Source organism: Seriola dumerili, unplaced genomic scaffold (assembly GCF_002260705.1).
Source record: "Seriola dumerili isolate Sdu_G_001 unplaced genomic scaffold, Sdu_1.0 BDQW01000266.1, whole genome shotgun sequence".
In the NCBI taxonomy this organism is placed as follows: Eukaryota; Metazoa; Chordata; class Actinopteri; order Carangiformes; family Carangidae; genus Seriola; species Seriola dumerili.
Window position 1 is genome coordinate 272,084 of NW_019174521.1, and position 22,683 is coordinate 294,766.

At 40.2% G+C, this 22,683-nt stretch overlaps 1 protein-coding gene across 1 annotated transcript in view; it reads right to left on the reverse strand.

Moving 5' to 3' along the window:
* Nucleotides 1-22,683, reverse strand: part of LOC111230426 (titin-like) — a 203,286-nt gene that overhangs the window by 99,732 nt on the left and 80,871 nt on the right. Inside the window, 14 exon segments of the mRNA XM_022757167.1 lie at nucleotides 90-356; nucleotides 1,659-1,785; nucleotides 1,899-2,038; nucleotides 2,153-2,422; nucleotides 2,774-3,052; nucleotides 3,143-3,538; nucleotides 4,243-5,871; nucleotides 19,217-19,750; nucleotides 20,531-20,644; nucleotides 20,988-21,350; nucleotides 21,546-21,764; nucleotides 22,073-22,144; nucleotides 22,329-22,409; nucleotides 22,572-22,640. Coding sequence (XP_022612888.1) covers nucleotides 90-356; nucleotides 1,659-1,785; nucleotides 1,899-2,038; nucleotides 2,153-2,422; nucleotides 2,774-3,052; nucleotides 3,143-3,538; nucleotides 4,243-5,871; nucleotides 19,217-19,750; nucleotides 20,531-20,644; nucleotides 20,988-21,350; nucleotides 21,546-21,764; nucleotides 22,073-22,144; nucleotides 22,329-22,409; nucleotides 22,572-22,640 — 4,560 coding nt within the window.

The following is a 22,683-nucleotide window of genomic DNA, read 5'->3' on the forward strand; positions in this document are numbered from 1 at the left end:
AATAAAGCATATTCATATGAGTTAGCTTGCAAGAGGAGGCAACCCACTCAATGAATAGTTATGTCCAGTAATGGTGGTCCAGCACTTACCCTCCACTGTGAGTCTAGCTGTTGAAGTTTTGCCCAAAACCTCAATCGTATATTCGTCCTCATCATCAAACTCACAGCAGTTTATGATCAGCATATGCTTCTTTCCATCATCGATGATGTCATACTTTTGGTCTGGGGTGATGATGTCAGCCCCTCTATACCACATGACCTTAGAGACATCCTTCGTGATGGTGCATTCAAACTTAGCCTGTTTCTTTTCAGGCACAGAAACATCCTTCAGTGGGACAACAAAGTCCATTTCGATTTCTGGGTTAAAAGATGACACAGGTACAGTACATCAACAACACAACAAAACACAACAACAGCGCAACAGTCTACAGCAGGTGGTCAGTTTACCAAGTACACCCTTGTATGCTGCAGTGGGTTGTACCCATCCATGGCTCCAGAGATCTATAGAATAATACCACAGGGGTATGAGGGGGTATTGGGTATTTGTGAAAACACTACGCTGTTGCTTGTTGCTAGATTAGTGGATTTTAGTTCACTGATGGTATACACAGCTCATCACATCTTATCCTATAGAAAATCTGTTGGAGACATCTTCAAGTTGTGCAGGTCATCTAAGCAGAATGACATCACGGTGCATCTCCAGGATTGGTTAGAATGCATTGCGTTGAAGGCTAAAATGCTGTCACCAAGGAACTTTGTGTTGTTGGCTTTGTTGGTTTCCTCGTTGGTTTCTGGTTGGTCTTGCTGGCTTGTTGTTGGTCTTGTTGGTTTCTGGTTGGTCTTGCTGGCTTGTTGTTGGTCTTGTTGGTTTCTGGTTGGTCTTGCTGGCTTCTTGTTGGTCTTGTTGGTTTCTGGTTGGTCTTGCTGGCTTCTTGTTGGTCTTGTTGGTTTCTGGTTGTTCTTGTTGGCTTCTTTGTTTGACACGTTTTCCAAATTCTGAGAACAGTTTTATCAGAACCCGAGAAGAATCTTCATTGTCTGTGCCATTCTTCTTTCAACATCAGGTCCTCACCAGCTATGTTCAGCGTGTGACTACTGGGGAAAATCAACCATTTACTGATGTTCTAACGTTAAATCAAACAGTTACTGGACTCGGACTGGTTATTACTGTTATTTTTTGGTAAAACTAAGGCAATGTGATTTCATGTCTGGTAGAGTGACCCATTAATGAACATGGGTTTGGTGTAACTAATAAACTGGCCACTGTGCTTAGATTTAACAAAACACATTTAACCACGGACAATACGAATGTACTGTAGGGTAACATCACAACAGACAGACAGGTTTATATTTTCCACTGAACACACTGTAAAACAAACAGAACAACAAATACAGGACACCATTTTGAGCACTGGAAATACCTGGGCTCCCATGTGAAAATTCCTTTTCGTCTTCTTGGACTGCGGAAAGTCTCAACGAATGGTGCTAATAATAAATTCCACTTCTCAAACCTATTAAATAAAGATCTAAGGTCCGCTCTCATGTGCCATAAAGCTTTATTTTGTTGCCCACGGACCTTACGCCTTTATTTTTACAGCTAATATCCTAAAACCATGGTACACTGTAGTTCCGATCCTGGATACCAGGAATACGTCTTACCTTTGACATTGAGCATTGCATTGGTTACAGCATTCAGAGCCTGGTAGGACACTTCTCCAGCCTGGTCCAGTTGGCAATTTTTCAAGATGAGCCTACGCACTGTACCCTCCATCTGGATGTCGCACATCTGATGAATACATTACAGTACGTTTATATTTAGAAAATACTGATAATTAACATGCAAATGTAAAAATACATGCATCTAGACTTATCTGCCAAAAACAAGTCCACCAGTCTTACCGGGGATCTGGTCAAAACCTCTCCTTTGAGCTTCCATTCCCCTGGAACATCATCCTCAGAGATCTCTGTCTCAAATACAGCATCTTCCTTCTCAGTCACCTCAATGCTGGCCAAGGGCCTCAGGATCTCAGCCTCGCGCTCTAAGGAAGAGGTTGTATTAGTACTCATAAAAATATCAACCAAATGATAGAAAGATAGGTAAAGTATTTGAGGGGCTCAAGCTTAAAGGAAGGTAAATAGGCAGACAGATAAACCTCCTAGTGTCAGCTTCGCAGTGTAGACACGTCCTTCCACCTCCATGGCATATTCTGCCACGTCCTCAGGCTGACAATTCTTGATAGTGAGAGTCAGCTGCTTTCCTTCCTTCTTGATTTCAACCTTGTCAGAAGGAGTGATCTCATTCTCTCCTTTGAGCCACTTCCAGTTGGGAGTCTCCTTGAACAACTCGCATTTAAATATAGCGGCTGCCTTCGGTTTCACATGCTGGTCTCTCAGTGGTTTCACAATCCAGTCTTTGATAATTTCTGGTGGAGTTAAACACAATGTGCACCATTAATTACTATATTAAATATTACTAAAATATAGTCGGAAGCAGGGAAGAGGAGCTAAAACTGGCTTAACCGTAGTGAAACTAATTTCAGGTGGTTTTCACAGATTTCAGTTTGAAGTGATGTTTAGGGAGAGAATTCAGAACAATCTCAAGATACAGTTGTTAAGTTGGTAACCAAAAAACAAGAATGGGCCAAACATGGTGCCCTGAGGTACGATGACCACCATTCCTGCCCTTATACATTCCACTATACATTCCTTAGAAAGCGACAAAACTGGTATCGTTTCTGTATTTACGGACATGTACAATGATCTCTTTTTCTTACCAATCACTTTGACACTTGTTGTAGTCTTGACATCCTCCTGGTTGGCCACTTCACATGAGTAGGAACCAGAATCTTCATCAGTGGAGTTCTGGATGGTCACAGCGTGCTGCATACCAATGACATTGATCTGGACCTTGTTGGCCTTTTTCTTCAGGACCTCGCCATTCTTCTTCCACACCACATCTCTCTCTTTGTTCAACTCACAGGTCATGTACAAAGGCTGACCCTTCAGAGCCGAAGTCTCCTCCTCTAGCTCTTTGATCCATTTCACAGGGAGCTCTGTGAGCAGAGAAAAAGGAAATGAGCAATACAACGCTAGCTAGTGCTTAAATGGGATTATAAGGGAATTTAAGGCACAAAAAAGAATACCTTCAACAATGAGCTTGGCTGTGCATGATATTTCCTTGCCAGCGTTCTTGGCCACACAGGTGTATTCACCAGTGTCAGACAGCTGGACATCAATAATGTTCAACTTGCGATCCTTGCCATCAGAAGTAAACTTGTGCTTGGGGCTCTCACGCAGGTTGCTGCCATCTTTCATCCATGAAGTGATGGCGGTGGAAGGTGAGACCTCACAGTCAAACACAGCAGCCGAGCCAATAGACTCGGCTTCCTTCAGCACGATGTCCTGAAGCTTCTTGATGAACTTCAGAGGGACGGCTTTGAGCTTGAATCCTCCGAAGGGATCCTCTGGAGGCGATGGGCCCTTTCCACCAGGCCTCAGGCCCCGGCCCCTGCCTTCTCCAGGGGACGGGGTCTGCTTGGCTGAAATACAGATTCAATTGAGATTTTAATTTCAAGGATTCTGTGGCAGGTTTTCTTGCTGGGAATTCACAGCCACAGTTGCTAGGTTTTGATAGGTTTATAAAAACAACACTTACGTTTCAGCCCTCTACCTCTACCTCTTCCTGCCTCCTCTGCTGGTTGTCCCTCTGTTCAAAAATAATGAAAATAAATTTGCTGCACACAATGTAATTCTATGTCAATGTCTAAGTAAATAAATAATAAACGGCCGGGAAGTGATTGTCGTGGTAAATAATGACATTAAAATGAAGGCAGACAAAAACACAATAATGAATAATGAATAATTCAATTTTACTGTGACATAGTCTTCACACAATGAGGAGATGGAATAACAAACAAATGTAAAGATGGCATGAGTGGGGAGAACACATGTTGGACTGATGAGAATGGTGTGATAATGAAATGGCAGACACACAAATGACATGACAGACATGACAGAAAGCAATGAATATGACCTGACAGTGTGACAACAAAATGATAATTAACATAAAGAAACAAACAAACACGAAAGAGATGGCGTAAATCGCGTCACACTTAAGATATGGTGGGTAAAGATGAGATTTAGATGGAGGCATGATGGTGGTAATGGGTAGAGATTATACAGGGCATGAAGGGAGGGTTTTTCTCAGTTGTCACCCAACATGTTGGGGCCGCCACCGTCTCACCTCTCCTGGTTACCCCTGGAACCTCCAGAGCACCTTCTTCTCCTTCACCTTCCCAGTCCTCTGAGCCGTAACTCTCTCTGGGAACCATCTCCCAGCCCCAGGCCTCCTCTTCCTCCTGTGTTGCCTCTCCCTCGGCTTCAAACTCTTCTTCAAAGACCTCCTCCTCTGGCTGGGTGTCAACCTTCTTCATCTGCACAGCTCCAGGAGAGATCTCCTTCACCAGTGGGACCTTCCCTTTGCCAGGTTTTGCTGGTTCTGCACTCTTCTCCTCTTCTGGTGATGGCTTCTTTGGGACCTTTTTAAGAGTCACAGGTTCAATAGTGTCTTTTGGTGAAACTGTTTTAGGAACCTTTTTGAGTTTATCAACACTTGGAATCCTCTCAACAGGGACCGACTCTGATTCTTTAAGCTTTTCAACTTTAGGAGATGGTGTCTTTTTCAGCTCAACCTTCTTAAGCCTCTCCACAGGCTTCAGAGAAATTTCTTCCTTCTCCTCTTTTGCCTTAGGTGTGAATCCCTTCTTCAGCTGCATAGGTTTGGGTTCCTCAGGAGCCTTCTCCGGTCTCTTAACAGAAGCTGGCACCGGAGACGCTGTCTTCTCCACTGGAACTGCCTCTACTTCCTTTGGCTTCTCCGGCTTCTTCTCCGGAGCCTCCAGGATCTCAGGTTTCTTCAGTCTTGCCTCTGGCTCTCGTTCTTTTGGTTTTTCATCTGGACTTATGCGACGACGGTGCAGGTCGTCGGTTGGCTTCTTCTCTTTCTCCTCTGATGGCTTCTTCTCAGGCTCTGCAGCCTCTTTGGAGGGCCTGGAAAAGGGCTTCAGCTTGACACTTTCTATCTCTTGTTCCTGTGTTGGGATTTGCTTCACCTTGGTGGGGGCTTTAATCTCCTCTGGCTCTTTCTCTGGAGTTTTCTTTTTATCTACTGGCTTTGACACCTTGGCCGGTGGCTCCTTTATCTCTGGAGGTGTTTTCTCAGGTTTTTTGGGAGGTTCTTTGGTTTCCACCTCTCTGGGGATCCTCTCTCCTTTCTGGAAAGGCACAGTGTCCCTGTCTGCCCTCTCCTTTTTGTCTTTCTCTGGCTCCTCTGCTGTTTTAACAGGCTTTTCAAATGGTTTTAATTTGACTACTTCTGGTTCCACTTCATCTGAAGGCAATTTTTTAACTTTCTTCAAGGCTGCACTAGGTGGTGCAGGTTCCTCTTCCTTTAGTGCTTTGGGAGTTTTCTTAAGAGTGATCTTATCTTCTGGTTTCTCGTCTTTTGGGGTGGGTTTCTGGCGGGTCCACGCATCTTTAGGAGCCTCTGCTTCTGTCTTTTCTTTAGGTTTAATAATATCTGGCTTTTTCACCACATCTGCTTTCTCTCGAGGCTTCCTCTCCTCCACAGGTCTCCTGGTGGCGACTGACATCTCAATCATCTCTTCCTTATGCACCATCTCCTCAACACTGAACACAGTGGTCTTGGTGACCTTCTGAGGTTTTTCCTCTTCTTCAGCCTCTTTAATTGGAACTGATGGAATCTTCTTCAGTTTAATAATCTCCAGTTCTTCTTCCACTTCCCTCATGACTCTGGTTGTTTTCCTCAAGGTGGGAATCTCAAACGTTCCATCCTCTTCCAACTGAATTTTACCTTTTTTGAGTGGAACCGGCAGCAAAGTTTTGACATTACTTACTGACAGATATCACATCACAATATGTACAAACACACACACACACACACACACACACACACACAAACACACACACACACATACACACACACACATTTAATACTGGGAAAATGACCAAAATAAATACAAAAATACAGAGAAACAAAAAGAAAGAAAAAAAAAAAACCTCAATAATTGGTTTTTAAAACCTAATAAAAAAACAACTTCAGATGACAACAGACATACAAAAGGACAAAAACAAGACAAAAAACTTTCACAGAATTACAGGAAACAACACAACACACACACACACACACACACCACACACAAACACACACACACATATATATATATATATATAATATTATATATATATCTATACTTTTTTTTATTAATAGATTTGAAATAGGTCTGTGGAAAGCTTGTTTTGATATGTGTGTGATGAACCAAATAGATTAGTGGTCAACTCCTTGATCTTCTTTGGACATTTAGTCTCTTAAAATGTCCAAATGATGATTTGAAACTCAACTGTGAAGCAGGTGTAGTTTTTAGCTTTGAGGTGCTTTAACAGAAGTAGGTGGCGTTCCTTTATAGCCTACAAGTGCTGTTGCTGTGTACTGTGTGCACTGAGGTAAAGTGAGTGGTAATCGGTGCTCCTACCTTTCTTGACTCCTCCCGGTGCTTGGACGGGTCCCTTGGTTTCATCTAATACAGAGGTATAGTTCAGAAAGTTGTTAATTAGGCCACATACTCAGACTGAACAGCATTTTAATTGGTTTAAAAATGGGTAGACCTTAAGAACCTGTCATCAAAAATTCAGAAATAATGAATGTTTTATACAGAATGTGGATGACAGTGGTGACTGAGATACAAAGTAAAGCAGTTCAGTATCATATGATGTAGTTGAATGACATGAAAAATAGTATCATAAGCAAAGATAAAGAGGTGACATGAAGTTGTGTCCTAGGACAAATGTAGCATGCTTGTGTTGGATTCAAGATCAATGAATTAATGACCAAAAAACAGGACACACAACATAAAAACAACAACAAAAACCAGATAAGACAGACTCACAAGGTAATCAACAACAACAGTGAAGACACACAAGTGTGTGGTTATACAGTCAACATTTGCAGTGACGAAATAAGATGTGAAAAAGATGAAAAGGCCAAAAAAAATCAATCCAACAAAAATGATTATTTCTTCTCAGTCTTTTAAATGCCTCTACCTGTTTTAGGAGCTATCTTTTCTACCGTGATCGGTTTTTCTTCTTCCGCAACCACCTTGGTCGGTTCCTCAGCCTTCACAACAGGCTGTGGTACGATCACTTCAAGTATAAAAAAGTGGAATTGAAGTATTGTCAAGAATTACCAAAACACACACAAGGCTTTGGTAAGAATTTGTTAACAATTATTGTCTGGATACCTGGCTTAGTTTCTTCTTGTGGAGTAATTCTCTTCTCCAATTTCTTTGCTTTGTCAGTGACTTCAGGCCGTTTGGCAGCTTCTTGAACTTTTACAGCAGCCTGTGGTTTGATTTCTTAAAGTACAAGGTATACAGGGAATTCAACAGAAAGTTCTCCACAGACATTTCATTCTAGCTCCGATAGCTTGTCAAAACTCAGAGCCTAAGTTCATTATGCTAGTCCATGTTTATAATGACCCTGTTTGCTTTCTTTTCTTTCCATAGCACTTCAATCTTTTCAGTGACTTGAGTAATATGTTGGGTTTCTTCAGGATAAAGTTTCAAAGATTCAGATTTGCTCAAGAGTGACATTCTTTTACGAATGTCTTAAGAAAACTCACAAAACACACAGACGTAAACACCAAAACACATTTAAAAGAGAAGCTGGGTACCTGGTTGAGGAACAGCTGGCTTTACCAATGGTTCTTTGACTTGTGGTGGTGACTCCTTCTCCTTCACAGGAACTTGGAAATGAAATTATATGACAATCAGAACCTCACTAAGATTGATGGGGTGAGCACTGAAGCATGCAAAGACAAATAACAAAGAAAACCCACAGTGAAAACATGGATGAGGAGAAGAAATTTCCAAGAAATCTCCACAAAAATATCTCACCTCACCGTCGTCTGTGGAAAACATTTTGTCTCAACACACACAGGTACAGTGACACATAAAGGACACAACAACAGAATTAGAGAAAACAATTAGAAAAACCCAACATACAGAATGGGACTGTGGTGGTTTAGATATCGGGTGATAAGAAACCAAAAAAAAGAGACTGTCTCAGTCGACAGCATGGTGGTTCCTCACGATGACCAAGAATACAGTTTGTGCCCAAACAAAATGGGTGATATGATATGGATATCCTCTTGAAATTATGACGACAAAGAGGTATGAATCTGATAAATCTTATAGTGGATGATAAAGGAGGGGTGTACAACAATGTTTGGTGCTCAGATCAAAAAACACGTGCTCGTGACAGAGAAAATTTTTCCCTATATACCTCTTGACGATTCTTGAAGGGAGGCATTTTCTTTCCCTTCTGGTTCCAAAGACAAAACCCTTCTTTCTATGAAGGATTGACGTCCCTCAACTTCTCCCTCCTTTCTGGTTATGGTTTCAGCTTCCTGAGGAGGCAGGTATCGGACATGTGCCTCCAGACAGGACTGTTCAACTTCTGATTCCCATTTCCTGGTGGCACCTTCCCCATGTTCTGGAGCATCTGTTTTGTAGTAAGCAGTCTTTTTCTCGACTGTCTTTGGCTTGGTTGTATCTGTTACCGAGGGTTTTTTGACTGTGGGCTCATGCCAAGGCATCACATCAATATCATCTTTTGACTCTGTTGTTGTAGGTATGTATTTTTTGGAAATCTTCACTTCTTCATCGAACATCTCTGGGGACTGATAAATTTTCTTACTTCTTTTTGTGGGTGTAACTAATTGCTCAACTTTGATTTGTTCTTGTTCTCTGGTTTTTACATCAATTTTTTCTTTTTCATGAAATTCTTTGATGATTTTGCCTTTCCCTATCACTGTTTCTGTCTTGATTTCCTTGGGTTTAGCCAATTTCTGTTGTCTTTCCAAAGCATCCAGCTCAATTGATGACTCTTTTGATGTTGTCTCCAACAGAGATGTAACTGTGGATTGCCTTTCAATTTGTTCCTGTTTCTCTCTCATTCCTTCTATGGAACTAAGTTTTGCAGCTTTGTCCTCAATTATGACTGTTTTTGGTCTTTCACCTTTGTCTTTAATGTCTAGTTTAGTTGTTTTAAATTCCTGTTTTGTTGTGGCTCCGTCTTTGAGAATATACTTTTCTGGTCTACCATCTGCTGTAAGTGATTCTGTAGATGTCACCTCAGTTGTAGGCATTACCACAGCTTTGCTTTCAGTGTGGTCCAGCTTCATCTTTGTTCCTTGAATAGGACTAATAGTAGCTGTTTTATCCATATCCATCCATAACATCTGCCTGTTATCTATTGTGGATTCGTCTTTCTCTAATGAAATACCATCAGACTTGTAAACCTTTTTTGTAAATGTAATGCCTTCTACTATCTCATCAGGGGAAATATATCTTAGTGGAGTATCTGATGTAATATCTCGTTCTTTTGCAATCAACGGTTTTTCATATGCAACATTCATTACAGGTGTCCTTGAAGCTTTTCTTTCTATTTGTTCCTGCTTTTCTTCTGTAGTCGTAGTAACACTGAGAAAAACATCCTTAACTGTGTCTGTTTTAGACTGAATGCCTTCAACTGTAACCTGTCCTTGATCTTTCAGGGAGTCTGCTTTCTTTGGAGATGTACTATCATATTTACCTTCTCCATGTCTTGGTGAATGGACTGCCTTTGCTGTAGTTTCTTCTCCTTCCTCCTTTTGGTGAGTAACAGCTGTCATTTTTGCCATTTGTTGAGTTAGTGTCTGCTTCGTTGGTATTGTATCACCCACAAATGCAATTTTGTCCATTTTAAATTGACTTGTGCCTTCTTTTACTACTTCTACACTTTCCTTGGCAGAATCTGGAGTTTGTGAATGTCTTATGAGTGAACCCTCACTGGATTCATAAATGTCCTCTTTCCTTGATGCAATGTGTTTTACTAGTTTGTCAGGTGTAATAAATCTTTGGAGAGTATCTGATTTTAAATCTCCATCTTTAACTATGAGATGTTTTTCAGATGCAACCTCCATTATAGGTGCAATTGAAATTGTTCTTGCTACTTGTTCCTTTTTTGTTTCTGTTACTTCAAATGGAGTAACACTACCATATTCATTTTTAACTGCAACTGTCTTGGACTGCATGTCCTCAGGATACATTTTTGTATGTTTGTCCAACATCTGTCCTGTCTTTTTTACACATTTTGGTTCCTTTGACTGAATGTCTTTAATCTCTGTGTCTGTCAACCCTGTTACAGGAGTAACAGCTGTCTTTTTGTCAGTTTGCTTTTGGGTATGTTTTATTTCTTCAGCTGGAGAAAATGTGGTGGTTTGGTCTACAACTGTAAGTTTTTCTGTAGCTTCTTGCTCTACTGAAGATTGTAGATATTTTACTTCTGGTTTTGATGTAACTGAGGCTTTTCTTTCAATTTGCATGTGACTTTCAGGTAATTTCTCTCTAATGGGTGTAACCTCTGTTTTATCTTGAACTGTGTCTACTTTTGACTTGACTTGTTCAGTTTTAATGTCTGGGTGACTAGACTCCATTCTCTTTGGTGAAACATCATCCGTTTCATAAATATCCTTTTTTATTGATGTTATATCTTTCACTAGCTGATCAGGTGTGGTATACCACTTGAGAGTGTCTGATTTAACATCTCCATCTTTCACCATCTGAGTTCTTTCAGATGCAAACTCCATCACAGGCGCCACTGAAAACTTTGTTTCAACTTGTTTTCTTTCTGTTACTTCAAATGGAGTAACACAACCATATTTATGCTTTACTACGACTATCTTGGACTGCACTACCTCAAAAGAATTTTTTGTACTTTTGCCCAGCCTTTGGCCTTTCTCTGTTTGGGATTTTGATTTCTTTGTTACCTCCATTACAGGAGAAACTGTTGTCTTTGTTTCAATTTGTTTCTGTTTGGTTTTCATCTCTTGAACAGGAAGAACTGCAGTGATCTTGTCCGTTCCAGTAAGTTTCTCTACCAAAGTGTGTTGAGCTACGTCTGGCTCAGCTCCTACTGAAGCCTCTCCTTTAGCTTCGGTTTTCTCTGGTTTATCTTTAACTACATCTTCCTTGGTCTCGGCTTGTTTAACAGTAGTATGTTTGGAAGTATATTCTGAAATAGGTTCTCCATCTTTTACAGTCTGAGATTTTTCAGATGCAACTTCCATCACGGGTGTCAGTAAAATTCTTCTCTCAACTTGTTGTTTTGTTTCAAATGGAGTAACACTACCATATTCATTTTTAACTGACACTGTCTCAGCATGGATCTCTCTAGCCAAAGTCTTTCTTTTAATTTGCTCTTTCTTTGCTGGTTTTGTTGAAGGGATTTTTCCAGTTTCATCTTTAATTGTTATCTCGTGAATTTCGACTAATTTCTGGGCTTCCTTCTCAGGTGTAACTTCTGCCTTTGTTTCAGTTTGTTCCTGCCTTGTTTTCCTCTCTTCAAGAGGAACATATTTGACTGTTTTGTCTTTCTTTGTTGCTGATTTCTCTCCTCTCTTGGTCAGTGACATTTCTTTCTTTTCAGGAATGGATTCAAATTGATTGTTGTCTCCCTTTCCTGTTTCTCTATCTATAACAGCTCCAGAATCATATTCTGCCAAAGACTTTGCATAGGTTACTTCAGGCTCAGTTGCCTCAGAGGCCATGCTGTCAATTTTTTCCTGTCTTTTTAGGGTCTTCTTTTCAATGGGAGCCACTTTGTCTATTTTACTTTTCACTGGGACTAAGTTGGATGTGACGTCTTCAACCATAATGTCTTTGACCACATCATCAGACGTGACTGTCTGTTTTTCAGTTGCCTCTTCGATTAGCGTCGTCCATTGAGGTACCCCTGAAGTAATTCTTTCAACTTGTTCCTGTTGGATTTGTGTTGGTTCAAAAGATTCTTCACCTGTAATCTTTTTATACTTGTCTGACTTTGGCCTTTTGTCTTTTTGAGCCTCAACTTTCTCTTGATAAACAGATTTTAATATATCACTTTTGACTGGTTCTACTGACCCAGTTTCCTTGACAGCATGTACTCTCAGAAATTGCTCTTTTTCCTGTTTTGTTTTCTTGTCTTCAGTCAGTGGTGTACTGCCCTCTTTAATTGAGACAACCACTGACTGGAATTCTTCATCTATTTTATCTTCTGTCTTTGGTACTTTTTGTAATCTCTTTATCTCTGATGTTTCTTCCTTCGAGGAGCAAGGCCGAGACTTAGGAATTCCCTCCTTTACTGTATTTTTAGTTCTAGCAAGTTTTTCTTGAGTATCTTGCCCCAAAGATTCTGCATATGTTACATCCTGCTCAACCTCAGGTGCACAAGGGACTTTTCTTTTAATTTGCTGTTGCTGTGTTTTTGGTGCCCCATCTTCAACTAGGGTCACTTTTACCTCATCCTTACCTGTGATGAATTTAGATAGGATTTGTTCATCTTCAGCTTCTTGAATTTTGGCTAACTTTTGTCGTCTGTCCTTTTGAGATATTGAGTCCTTTAGAGAAATACTGTCTTTCACAAGAATTTCCTCAACTACTGCAAATTCAGCTTCTTTGGTTTCTGCATGTTTTTCAGGAGCTAATTCCAAATCTTTAGAAGTTTCCTCCATCAAAGGTGTAACTGAAACCTTTCTCTCCAATTGGTCCTGTTTTGATTGTGTCTCTTTAAGAGGAGTAGCTTTATAAGTTTTATCTTTAACTGTACTGAACTTGAGCTGGTCTCGTTCAGTTATAACCTCTTGAGGTCTCGTAAGGTCCTGTTGGGGTTCTTGTGAGGATGCTGATTCCCTTTCTGATGTATCAATTTCCCCATCGAATTCTGGACGCTCATTATCAACTTCTTTAGCTTTTACATGTTTTTCACGTGTACCTTTAATTTGAGTCACTTTTTGTGTTTTATCTTTAATTGTGATGAATTTTGGTGGGATTTGTTCATCTGCAACCTCTTTAGTTTTGGCTAACTTTTGTCCTCTCTTCTTCAGGGATATTGATTTCTTCTGAGAAATATCCTCTGACCCACTAATTACCTTATCAGCTGCTGCAAATTCAGTTTCTTTGACCTCTGCATGTTTTTCAGGAGCTACTTCCAAATGTTTACAAGTTTCCTCCATTACAGGCGTAACTGAATCCTTTCCTTCAATGTGTTCCTGTGTTGTTTTCACTTCTTTAAGAGGAGTAATTTTAAAAGTTTTATCTTTAACTATACTAAACTTTAGCTGATCTTTTTCAGCTATAATCTCTTGGGGTTTGATAAATTTCTGTTGTTCTGATACTGACTCGCTCTCTGTCATTTGGCATCTTTCTTCTGTTGATACCTCTTCTGTTATAAGGGTCTTTCTTTGGGTTTCTTTAAGTCTTGGTTTTCTCCCTTCAGTTAGTGTAACTTTAGAATATTTGTCTTTAACTGTGGCAAGGTTTGATTGTACTGAAACAACAGGAGCCTCTTTAGGTTTGGCTAGCTTCTGTATTTTTTCTGTCAGTAATTCTTCAGATGTTGCTGCTACCAAATCTGCAACTGATGTCTTTCTTTGAGGCCGATCCTGCTTTATCAGTTTCTGCTCTTCAGTTTTAGCAACCTTATCGAGTTTGTCCTCAGCCTCATCTGTCTTTGACTGGACCTCTTTTAGTTCAATCTCATTTGACTGACTTTCTTTGTTTGTAACCTCCTCAGATTTGTCTAGACTTTGACGTCTCTCCTTTTTAGCTTGTTCTTGTCTTGTTTTTATCTCTTTGGTTGGAAGAACTCTGTCTTGTTTGTCTTCAGTTCTAAATAGCTCTTGCTCAACTTTTAATTCTAGGTCCTTAGTTTCTTTTAACATCTGCTGTCTTTCTTTTAAATGAATTGGTCTTGAAGGAGGAATTTCTTCTGCTTTAACAGTTTTATCTTTTCTCACACTGTCTTTGACTTTAGTGGTATGTTGTTCTACCAGTGTTTGTTTAGGTCGTCCCTCTATCTCAGTTTTCATGGTGGTCAGTTGTTCAGTTTGCTCCTGTCTTGGTTTTGTCTTTTCTTTTAGACTTACTTGGACATGTTTATCTTTAATGATAGCTGCCTCAAACTGGTTTTCATCTTCAACTGCTGTTTGCTGTCTCACTCTTTGAGCAACATCTTTCTTTGGGGTCTTGCTCTGTGATATGATTTCACCTTTTTGTAAGGAATCATCAGTTGTGGTTTCTTTTTCTGACTCTGGATGTCTGACTTCTGTTGCAGGAGTAACTGAAATCTCTCCATCGGGTTTCGTCTCTGTTGTTCCTTCCATAGGACTGACTTTGACCAATTTGTCTTTAAGTGTAACTACTTTGGACAAAATAGATTCAAGCAGAGGCCCGCTGGTTGACAGTGGCATTTCTTTGGTTAACATTATAGCTGAGGCCTTTCCTTCTTTCCGTTTCTGTTCTGCTTGTTTCATGTTTTGATCTTTTACAGTGACTGCCCTCAACTGAAAACTAGCAAAGTCTTCTATGTTTTCTACAGCCTGTTCTTTTTGTTTTGATGGTGGCATTTTCTTTTTATAAACCTCTTTTGGTTTTTGTAATTTCTCAGTTAGTCCTACACCTTCACTAATATGTTCGCCAGTTAGAGTGAATTTTTCAGAAATGTCTTCCTCCATTAATTCCTTATCTGTGATGTGTTTTTCCTGAGTTGGATCCTTTATATCTGGTCTCTTGTCTAATGTCTTTTTCAAAGTATCAACTTTGTTATTTTGTATTTCTTTCTCTGAGTGAATTTCTTCAACCTTATTTTTATACCTATGTGATACATTTTCCAAAGGTTTGTCCTCTGCAGTTTCCAATGCACTTTTTTTGGATCGTGAATCTCTCTCTTGTCTGATTGGTTTCTTAGAAAATGTTTTCTGTTTGGCAGCCTTGGGTTTTCCAGTCATTTCTGCCTTTAACTGCATGTTCTCAGTAGTACACAGCTGTTCCTCTTCTTCCTCAGATTCTATGATTCCAGGTTTGGAAGATATCATTTTGCTTGGTTTAACACGCTCTGAAGAATCGGTTTCTTGTATCTTTGAGGCCACTTCAATATTTTCAGCCTCTAAAGGTTTGTCTTCTACGTCATCTTCCTTTAATATGCACTGGAGACCGGCCTTTTCTAAAGGCTTACTGTCTGTCATACTGGTTAACTCAGGTTTTCTAACTGATAATTTAGGTTTATCTTTGAGCCCTTGTGTGAAAATATCTTCCTTCTCTTCAGAATCAGCCTTAAAAGTCACATATTGAGGTCCCACCACCTGTTTTTGATCAGGAACACCTTTAACACAAACTGACTCTGGACTCTCAACTTTTCTTTGACTACTTTGAGAAGCTTCCTTATGCTCTTTAGTATCTTTTTTAATGTCTTTTATTTCTATACCTGCTGTTGGAGAATCAGTATTTTGGACAGAAAACTCTTCAACTTGAGATTTTTGTTCAGTAAGTTTGTCCTGAACTGCCACAACTTTTTTCTTCTTGGACACATTTCCTGTCATGACCTTTTCTTTAGTTTTTGGGGTGAGTCTCATTTTAAGGCCCTGTGTCTTTAAACCATCAGTAACAGATATGTCATCACTTATTTCAGACACTTCATCAGGTTCTTGCATCATACTTAAAATCCCTTGTTGCACAGATCTAATACTTTTGCCCAGAATTTCTTCTTTATCCTTGTCGTGCATTTTAGCTTTTTCTTCAACTTCTTCTCTTTCTATGATATTCTCTGCAGAGGACACTTCCTCTGACATGAAATGTTTCGGGATTTTCTGAGATCCTTCTCTTTTCTCAGCCTTTAAAAGGCCAGAGATGGCCTCTTGAGGATGGAAGAGTTTAAGAGGTGTGAAGACAAAGCACCATGTGGCGGTGCCAAGAGATTAGGAAAAAGAACACAAAAACACAGACACAAACATTTGGAGTTAAACAAGACAAACAAAGAGCATAGAGATAATAAGAAAGTAGTAAGAGCTGACAATCAAGGACAAGACAATATGGTGTCGTTGTACCTCTTTCTGGTGTTTTTCCTTTTATCTCAGCTTGTGTTTCAGGAGACAAAGTAGTACCAGTGGTTGAGGGAATGGTCTCAGCCTTGGCCTCTGGTTCTTTAAAGATAATCAGTTTTTGTTTAATATAAGATATTAATATTTAAGAGAGGAAAACAAAGGAAGAAAGACAGACTTCAAACCACTAAGAGATAAAAAAAAAGGACCTTTTAAAAAAAAGAGTACAAAAACAAACCAATAGAATAGTGTTGTAGGGAACACAATCAACAGGAAAATGTGACATGGAGAGACATTCACAAATGAGGTGAAAAGAGATGAACTGTGGTTGATGGTGGACTGAGGTTGAAATGATGAATATGGGTGGTTGACCAAGGTTTGGATAAAAAAGAGCAAAGACTGCACCCAAACACAGAGACATGGAAAAGTTAAAGATGAAGATGATCATGTTAGATTTGAACTCTATATACCTCTGGCAGCTGTTTGTGGGGAAATCCTTTTCTTCTCTGGTTTTGAAGGGACTGAAGGTTTTGTATCTTCTTTTATCTTTTCAGTATCAACTCTCTGAGGACGGATATCTTTGGATTCCTCTTTTTTCTTATGTTCTGCTTCAGCTTTTGTCTCAGTCTCCTGTTTGATCACTTTTGGCGTCTCAAGGTCGATATCTGTTACTGATTCTTTTGGTTTGGGGGTCACCTCTGCTTCAGGTTTTGGTTTTTCAGCTACTTTCCCCATTTTTGTCTCATCAGATTTTACCTTCTTCTCTCGCTTCTGTTCAGCTAGCTCATGTTTCTTTACTGACACACTGGTCTCATCTTTTCTGGAGTCGGAAATGTCAGACTGTTTAATTCGAGTTCCGTCCTTTCTACCAGGGGTAACTTTTGTTGGTTTGTCTTCAACTTTGACTTTTGTCCGCTCAATTGTAATTTCTGTAATTTCCTCAGCTCTACTGTATTCTTCCTCTGGAGAAGCTGATATTATCTCTACATCATGATCAAATGAGTCCTCGTATGTGACCTCTTTCTCACTTTTCAACCTTTTCAATTCTGTGCTAATTATAGTTGGGGAAGGTTTGGTTGTATCTTTCACTGATTCTATTTCCTCAGTTTTGTCTACTTTGCGTCTCTCTCTGCTTTCTGTTTTGATGCTCATCTCCCTTCCCTTTTTGACTGTCACACTAGTTTCTTGCGTAGAAATGACCTTGTCTGGCAGGTGTCTGACTGATGTGCTGTCTTTCCTCTCGTCTGTAATCTCCTCTGTTGGTGACTCCATTGTCCTGACAAAAAACTCCCCCTCAGTTTTTTCATCCTGCGATGTTGTGACCTCTCGATCTTTGTCCGATTCTCTTTTCTGGACTGTAACTATAGTTTCTTGTGTTTTCGGGACAACCCTTTTTTTGGTCACCCTTGTTTCTTTCCTCTTTGAAGTTTCAGTAACAGATATCTCACCTCTTAATTCAGACGTTTTGTCACTTTGGGCTGGTTTTTCTGTTGTACTTAAGACATCTATTTCTGATAAGAACACTATGGCCTCGCCCAGAGGAGCCATTTTGTCCTCGTACAATTCAGCGTGTTCTTCCACTACCTCTTCGTGTTCCCATGTTTCTTCTGCGGGAGACACCTTCTCTGTCACATAATAAACTTCCTGTATTTTCTGAGCTCCTTTTCTTTGCTCAATCTTGACAAGTGTTGTAGTTGCTGGAAGTTTAAAGAGGTGTTGAAGAACAGGCGTCATGTGGCGGCGCCAAGAGAAGACAACAAAACACAAAGACAATCAGGAGTGTTAGAGAGAGACAGCACAGAGATTAAGAGGCTAATGTTTCAGGTGATAATCCACCAGTTAAAGATTGAGATGGTTAGAGTACTTCATCGTGTGTTCAGATGGTTTGTACCTTTTTCAGGAGGAGGGACTTTTTTCTCTTGTTCAACCTCTGTGGACTGAATCTTCTCAATCTTCTTAGTTTCTATTACTTATAAAGAATCAACCAGTTTTTAATCCAAGATGGTGCGTGAGGAGAAGATTATTGCAAAAGAAGGGAATTCAGACAAAGTTAACAAACAGACAAACAGAAATAACAGGCACACATTAAATAACACAAAACACATCAAGCAGTAAGATGTCGAAGATGTAAGATGATAGAAACCCTTTGAAGAAGTGGCAACAGCTCAGTTTGATTTAATTTGCACTTGTGATTTCATATCACGTAATGAATATAATGCAATGTCAGACATAACGTACTGTAGACTCAAAAAATAAAAATGGTTCTGTTCTTTGTTCAGTGCAACTAGTCAACTGTTTGTTTGTTGCATCGTCTCAAAGCCTCAACTCTGATGTGGTTCTAACATGTTTCAGCTTCTGACTGTCATGGTGTTCATCTGCCGGTGGTGAAAACAGCTTGTGATTGTTCAGTTGATGTTATCTTATGCTTACTTAAAGTTAAAGGTAAAAAAAATACATTTTTGTATAAAAAAACAAACTCACTGGCTCTTTCTTCAGCCATGCTCTTTGCTACATATTATTGAAAAATATGATTCATTAAAGAAACAAAGTTCAATCAGATTTTATGATTTGAAGGAACAATTGTGTAAAAAAAAAGATTCCTGCAATCATGTGGGTGAAATGTACATTTTCTCTCTCATTAGGACTTATTTATTGACTGTGTCCGAAATCACTCAGTCACTTACTCCCATAGAATGGACACTCAATATTTTAGTCAACACTGAGCGGTTAATTGAGCTTTTGGACAATTGCTAATTATCATCCTCATTCTGCATCATCACTGACAGCTGCAGAGATGCCTGACTGTAATTTTCTCATCAATGTAATACAGAGCATTGCATTGTGGGATCGTTAGCAGAAAGCAGTGCACAAGCCATGAAAAAAAAGATATAAAAAGCACGATATAGAAAATAAGGAGTGATTTTGGACACAGCCCGAGTTTAACACAGTTATGAAGAATGGTAAATGAGAGTCTTGCTTCAGTTAGTTTGCTTTTTGTGCACGTTCTGAATGAATCTGATAAAATAGCCGTTAATTGTCATTGTGAGATAATTATTCGATTATTATCAATTATTTGATTCAGAAGTAAGAATTTCATTTTTTGAGTCCACATGCAGAAGTGCAGCTTTATGCCCCATACACTGCCATGAAGCAGATGAACAAGTGCTGTAACTGGACTGTTGCTGATGGTTGACATGCATGAAGAAGATACAAAGATAGAAAGAGTTGAGGTCTGCCTCAGCTGTACCTTTAGGAAGAGTTTCTTCAGCCTGTCGTTTGGGTTTAGCTTCAGGTATCTTCTCAGGTGTTTTATCAGGGGTCTTTGTAGGCATTGTTTTCGCTACAGAGATCCTCTCTGTTTGTTTCTTCAACACCTTTTTAACTTTTACTTCCTCAACTTCAACAGGAAGCTGCTCAGCTGGCTTCTTCTCAGGTATCCTCTCTTCTTCAGCCGCCTTTCGAGGAAGTGTTTCAGGCTTCCTCACAGGACGAACCATCTCTGGAACTTTTTCCTCTGGTGGTTTCTCTTGAACCTTTTCTGGCACCATCTTTGGAATTTCCTCCACTTTTCTCTCAGGTGCCAGTACTTTCTCTGGAACCCTCTCATGGGACTTTTCCCTCACCTCAGTTTTCCCTGGAGGCCGTCTTTCTGGTACTATCTCAGGTATTTCATCAGGCAGGCTCTCAACTTCAGTCTTCGACACAACAACCTCTTCAAACACCTTCTGAAGTACTTTTTCAGGTACCTCTTCTGGTACGAGTTTAGGTTTGGGCTTCAAGGCTTTAAGAGGGTTTGACACAAAAAAACGTGCACAAGACATGACTATAAAGAACACAAAAATGTGCTGGCGCACAAGTAAAGATACATTAGAAACAACAGGGAATACTTTACTCAAATGATCTGTTTTTAAGCAGAAGTGCTGCCATTTTGCCCCGAGGGTGGCGTGTGAAGGTATTTTGTATATGACTACAAAAAAACCCTTATATGTTAATTGTTCTTTTTTGTGGAGTTACAAATTATGGCCAAATGGTGGCACCAGAGGAAGCATCCAGGAGAAAGCATAATCGATATATTTAAATATATCATGGTAATTTGAGTAACATAACCTTGCTTGTTTAAAACTTCAACAGAATCAAAGGACGACAGAGAAAACAGAAACAAAGCCAGAGCTCCATCAGAAATAGTAAAGTACCTTTCTCTTTCTTTGCTGGCTCTTCTTTGGGAGGAACCACAGCAGGTTCTGGTTTCCTGGCTGCTTTTGCAGGCTCCTCCACAGGAACTTTAAAGAGTACCATTCACATACATTAGAAGCCATACAATGAATTCAAGTTGAAGAGTGTTAGAGACAAACCCACCACTCTATCGAGTGTAAGACAAGACAAATCCACAATTGACAAACTCGCGTGCAGCCCCATTGTAACCTCACAGTGACTCTGTGAGCCAGAGGTTAGACATTAGACACACACACCACAGAAGAAGAGACTTTAAGATGAGTGTAAGACTTTAGGTTTTAGTGGGAGGACCTTTGGGATGATTGACAGCCGACTGAGCTTCAGGTACCTTTAGCTGCCACAGGCTTCTTCTGTGGTGCTTCTTCCTCTCTCTCCACCTTTTGTGGGACTGTAGGTGGTGGTGGAGGTGCAACCACCTCCTTCTTGGTTGGTGTTTCAGGTACTTTAAAAGAACACGTCATTTGTCAGATATGTTAAAAGTGTAACTATGTTCACAGTCAAAAAGGCTGTTGGAAAGTGTCAAATGTTTGGTGACGTTAAATAACAAGACACACAGACAAACCGACTCCATCACAGATGTTAGAGACAATCAAAGTTGGCAATACATTAAAAGGTATCAGGTCTCTAAAGGTTAAAAAATAAGAAGTTCGCTTGCACCAACAACTAAACTAGACACAAAAGGATCAACAAGCACTCAAGGAAAATCACTCCAGGTGAGTTAAAGTTGGAGTTAAGAGAATTAAGAAAAACTCTGAAGCTGCATCTCAACCAGAGATGCTGTATACCTTTCTTTGGAGGTTCCTTTGGAGCAGGTGTCGGTTCTGGTTTGGCCTTTGGAGGTTCCTTTGGAGCAGGTGTCGGTTCTGGTTTGGCCTTTGGAGGTTCTGGTTTTGGGACTTTCACTTCAGGCTCAGCTTTTTTCACTGCCGGTTCAGGTTTGAGAACCACCGCAGGTTCTGCTTTTGGAGCTGGAGGTTCTGGCTTGGCGATGGCTGGTTCTGGCTTTGGTACAGGAGGTTCAGGTTTACGGACCTCTGGCTTTAGTTTTTCTGGTTCTTGCTTTGGTTTTCGGGCTTCTGGTTCTGGCTTTGTGACTGCCGGTTCAGGTTTGACCTTTGCCAGCTCTGGCTTTGCAGTTTCTTCAGGGACTTAAAGCAAGATTCAGATTGGTTTAGATACAAGATAGTCAGGACATACAGACAGTCAAAGATTCGCTTCTAGCTTGAAGCTTAGCAAACACAGTAAAGACACATCAATACTGAAGACAGAGAAATAAACTCAGTTAAAAAAGTCATAAAAGTCTTTAAAACTCAACACACACATCCAAACAAAGCAGGAAATACCTTTGGACGGTGGCGTCGTTGGCTTCTTTACTGCCGCCGGTTTAGCCTCAGGCTCCAGCTCAATCTTTGCAGGTTTGGCTTCTGGTTCTGCTTTGGGAGCCGGTGCGGGCTTAGGCTTTGGTTCAGGTTCTGCTTTTGGTTTGGGCTTGGGTTCAGGTTCAGGCTTAGCTGCAGGTACCACTTTTTTGGGCTCTGCCGGTACCTGAGGCTTGGGTTCATCTTCAAGTAGGTAACACAGACATTGGCTAATGTTAGCATGAAGTCGTGCTAGCATCTAAGAGTTATCAAGAGGTGTTTGAAAGAGTGAGATGACACTGAAGAGGAAGACATGCACTGATGTAGAGTGAAATTAGCAACAGTATAGTGTGGAAAACAGACACAACGCCAATTAAAGAGTGCAAACAATTAAAGTCAGAATAAAATCAAGATGAGACAGACATAAAGAGGTGAGACGCTACGTAGCGGTGACTTAGCTGCTACTGAGGACTCTTGATAAGACAAACAACAGGAAGAAGTAACGGATGTACCTTTCTTTGGCACTCCAGGCTTCTCAGCAGGCAGCGAGGGAGCAACAGCAGGCTTCTTGACCTCCTCAGGTTCTTTTAAGATACAGGCAAACACACGATAAACCAGGAAATCAAACAAGAAAACAAAAACAAGACAATGAGAGGAAAAGAACTGAATCTATACAGGTACAATTGTTAAAGGACATCATAACAGATTAGTCATCAAAAGGATGTGAAGATATTCAGCAGAGAGATGTTAGAAATCAGACATCTCTACCTTTGGGAGCAGGAACTTCCTTCTTCTCTGGGGCTGTAACTACAGGAACCTTTTCCTCCACCAGCTTTTTGGCCTCCACTACTTCAAAATTTCAGTAAAATGCCACAAGATAGAAACATTAAGGGATGTTATGGAGTGAAAGGTCACAACTATATTGAATTTTAAAAGTGTAAAAAGCATGGAAAGGCATGGATGAATTCATTACTGAACAGGTACATGCCAACATCAAAGGTATGTTGGTACCTTTAGGTGGCGCCGGCTCCTTCACAGCTGGTGTCGGCTTCTCTTCAGGCTTTTTCTCAGCTTTGGGAACTTAAAAGACACCAACTGTGTTAGCATCATAAGAGAGATGCTG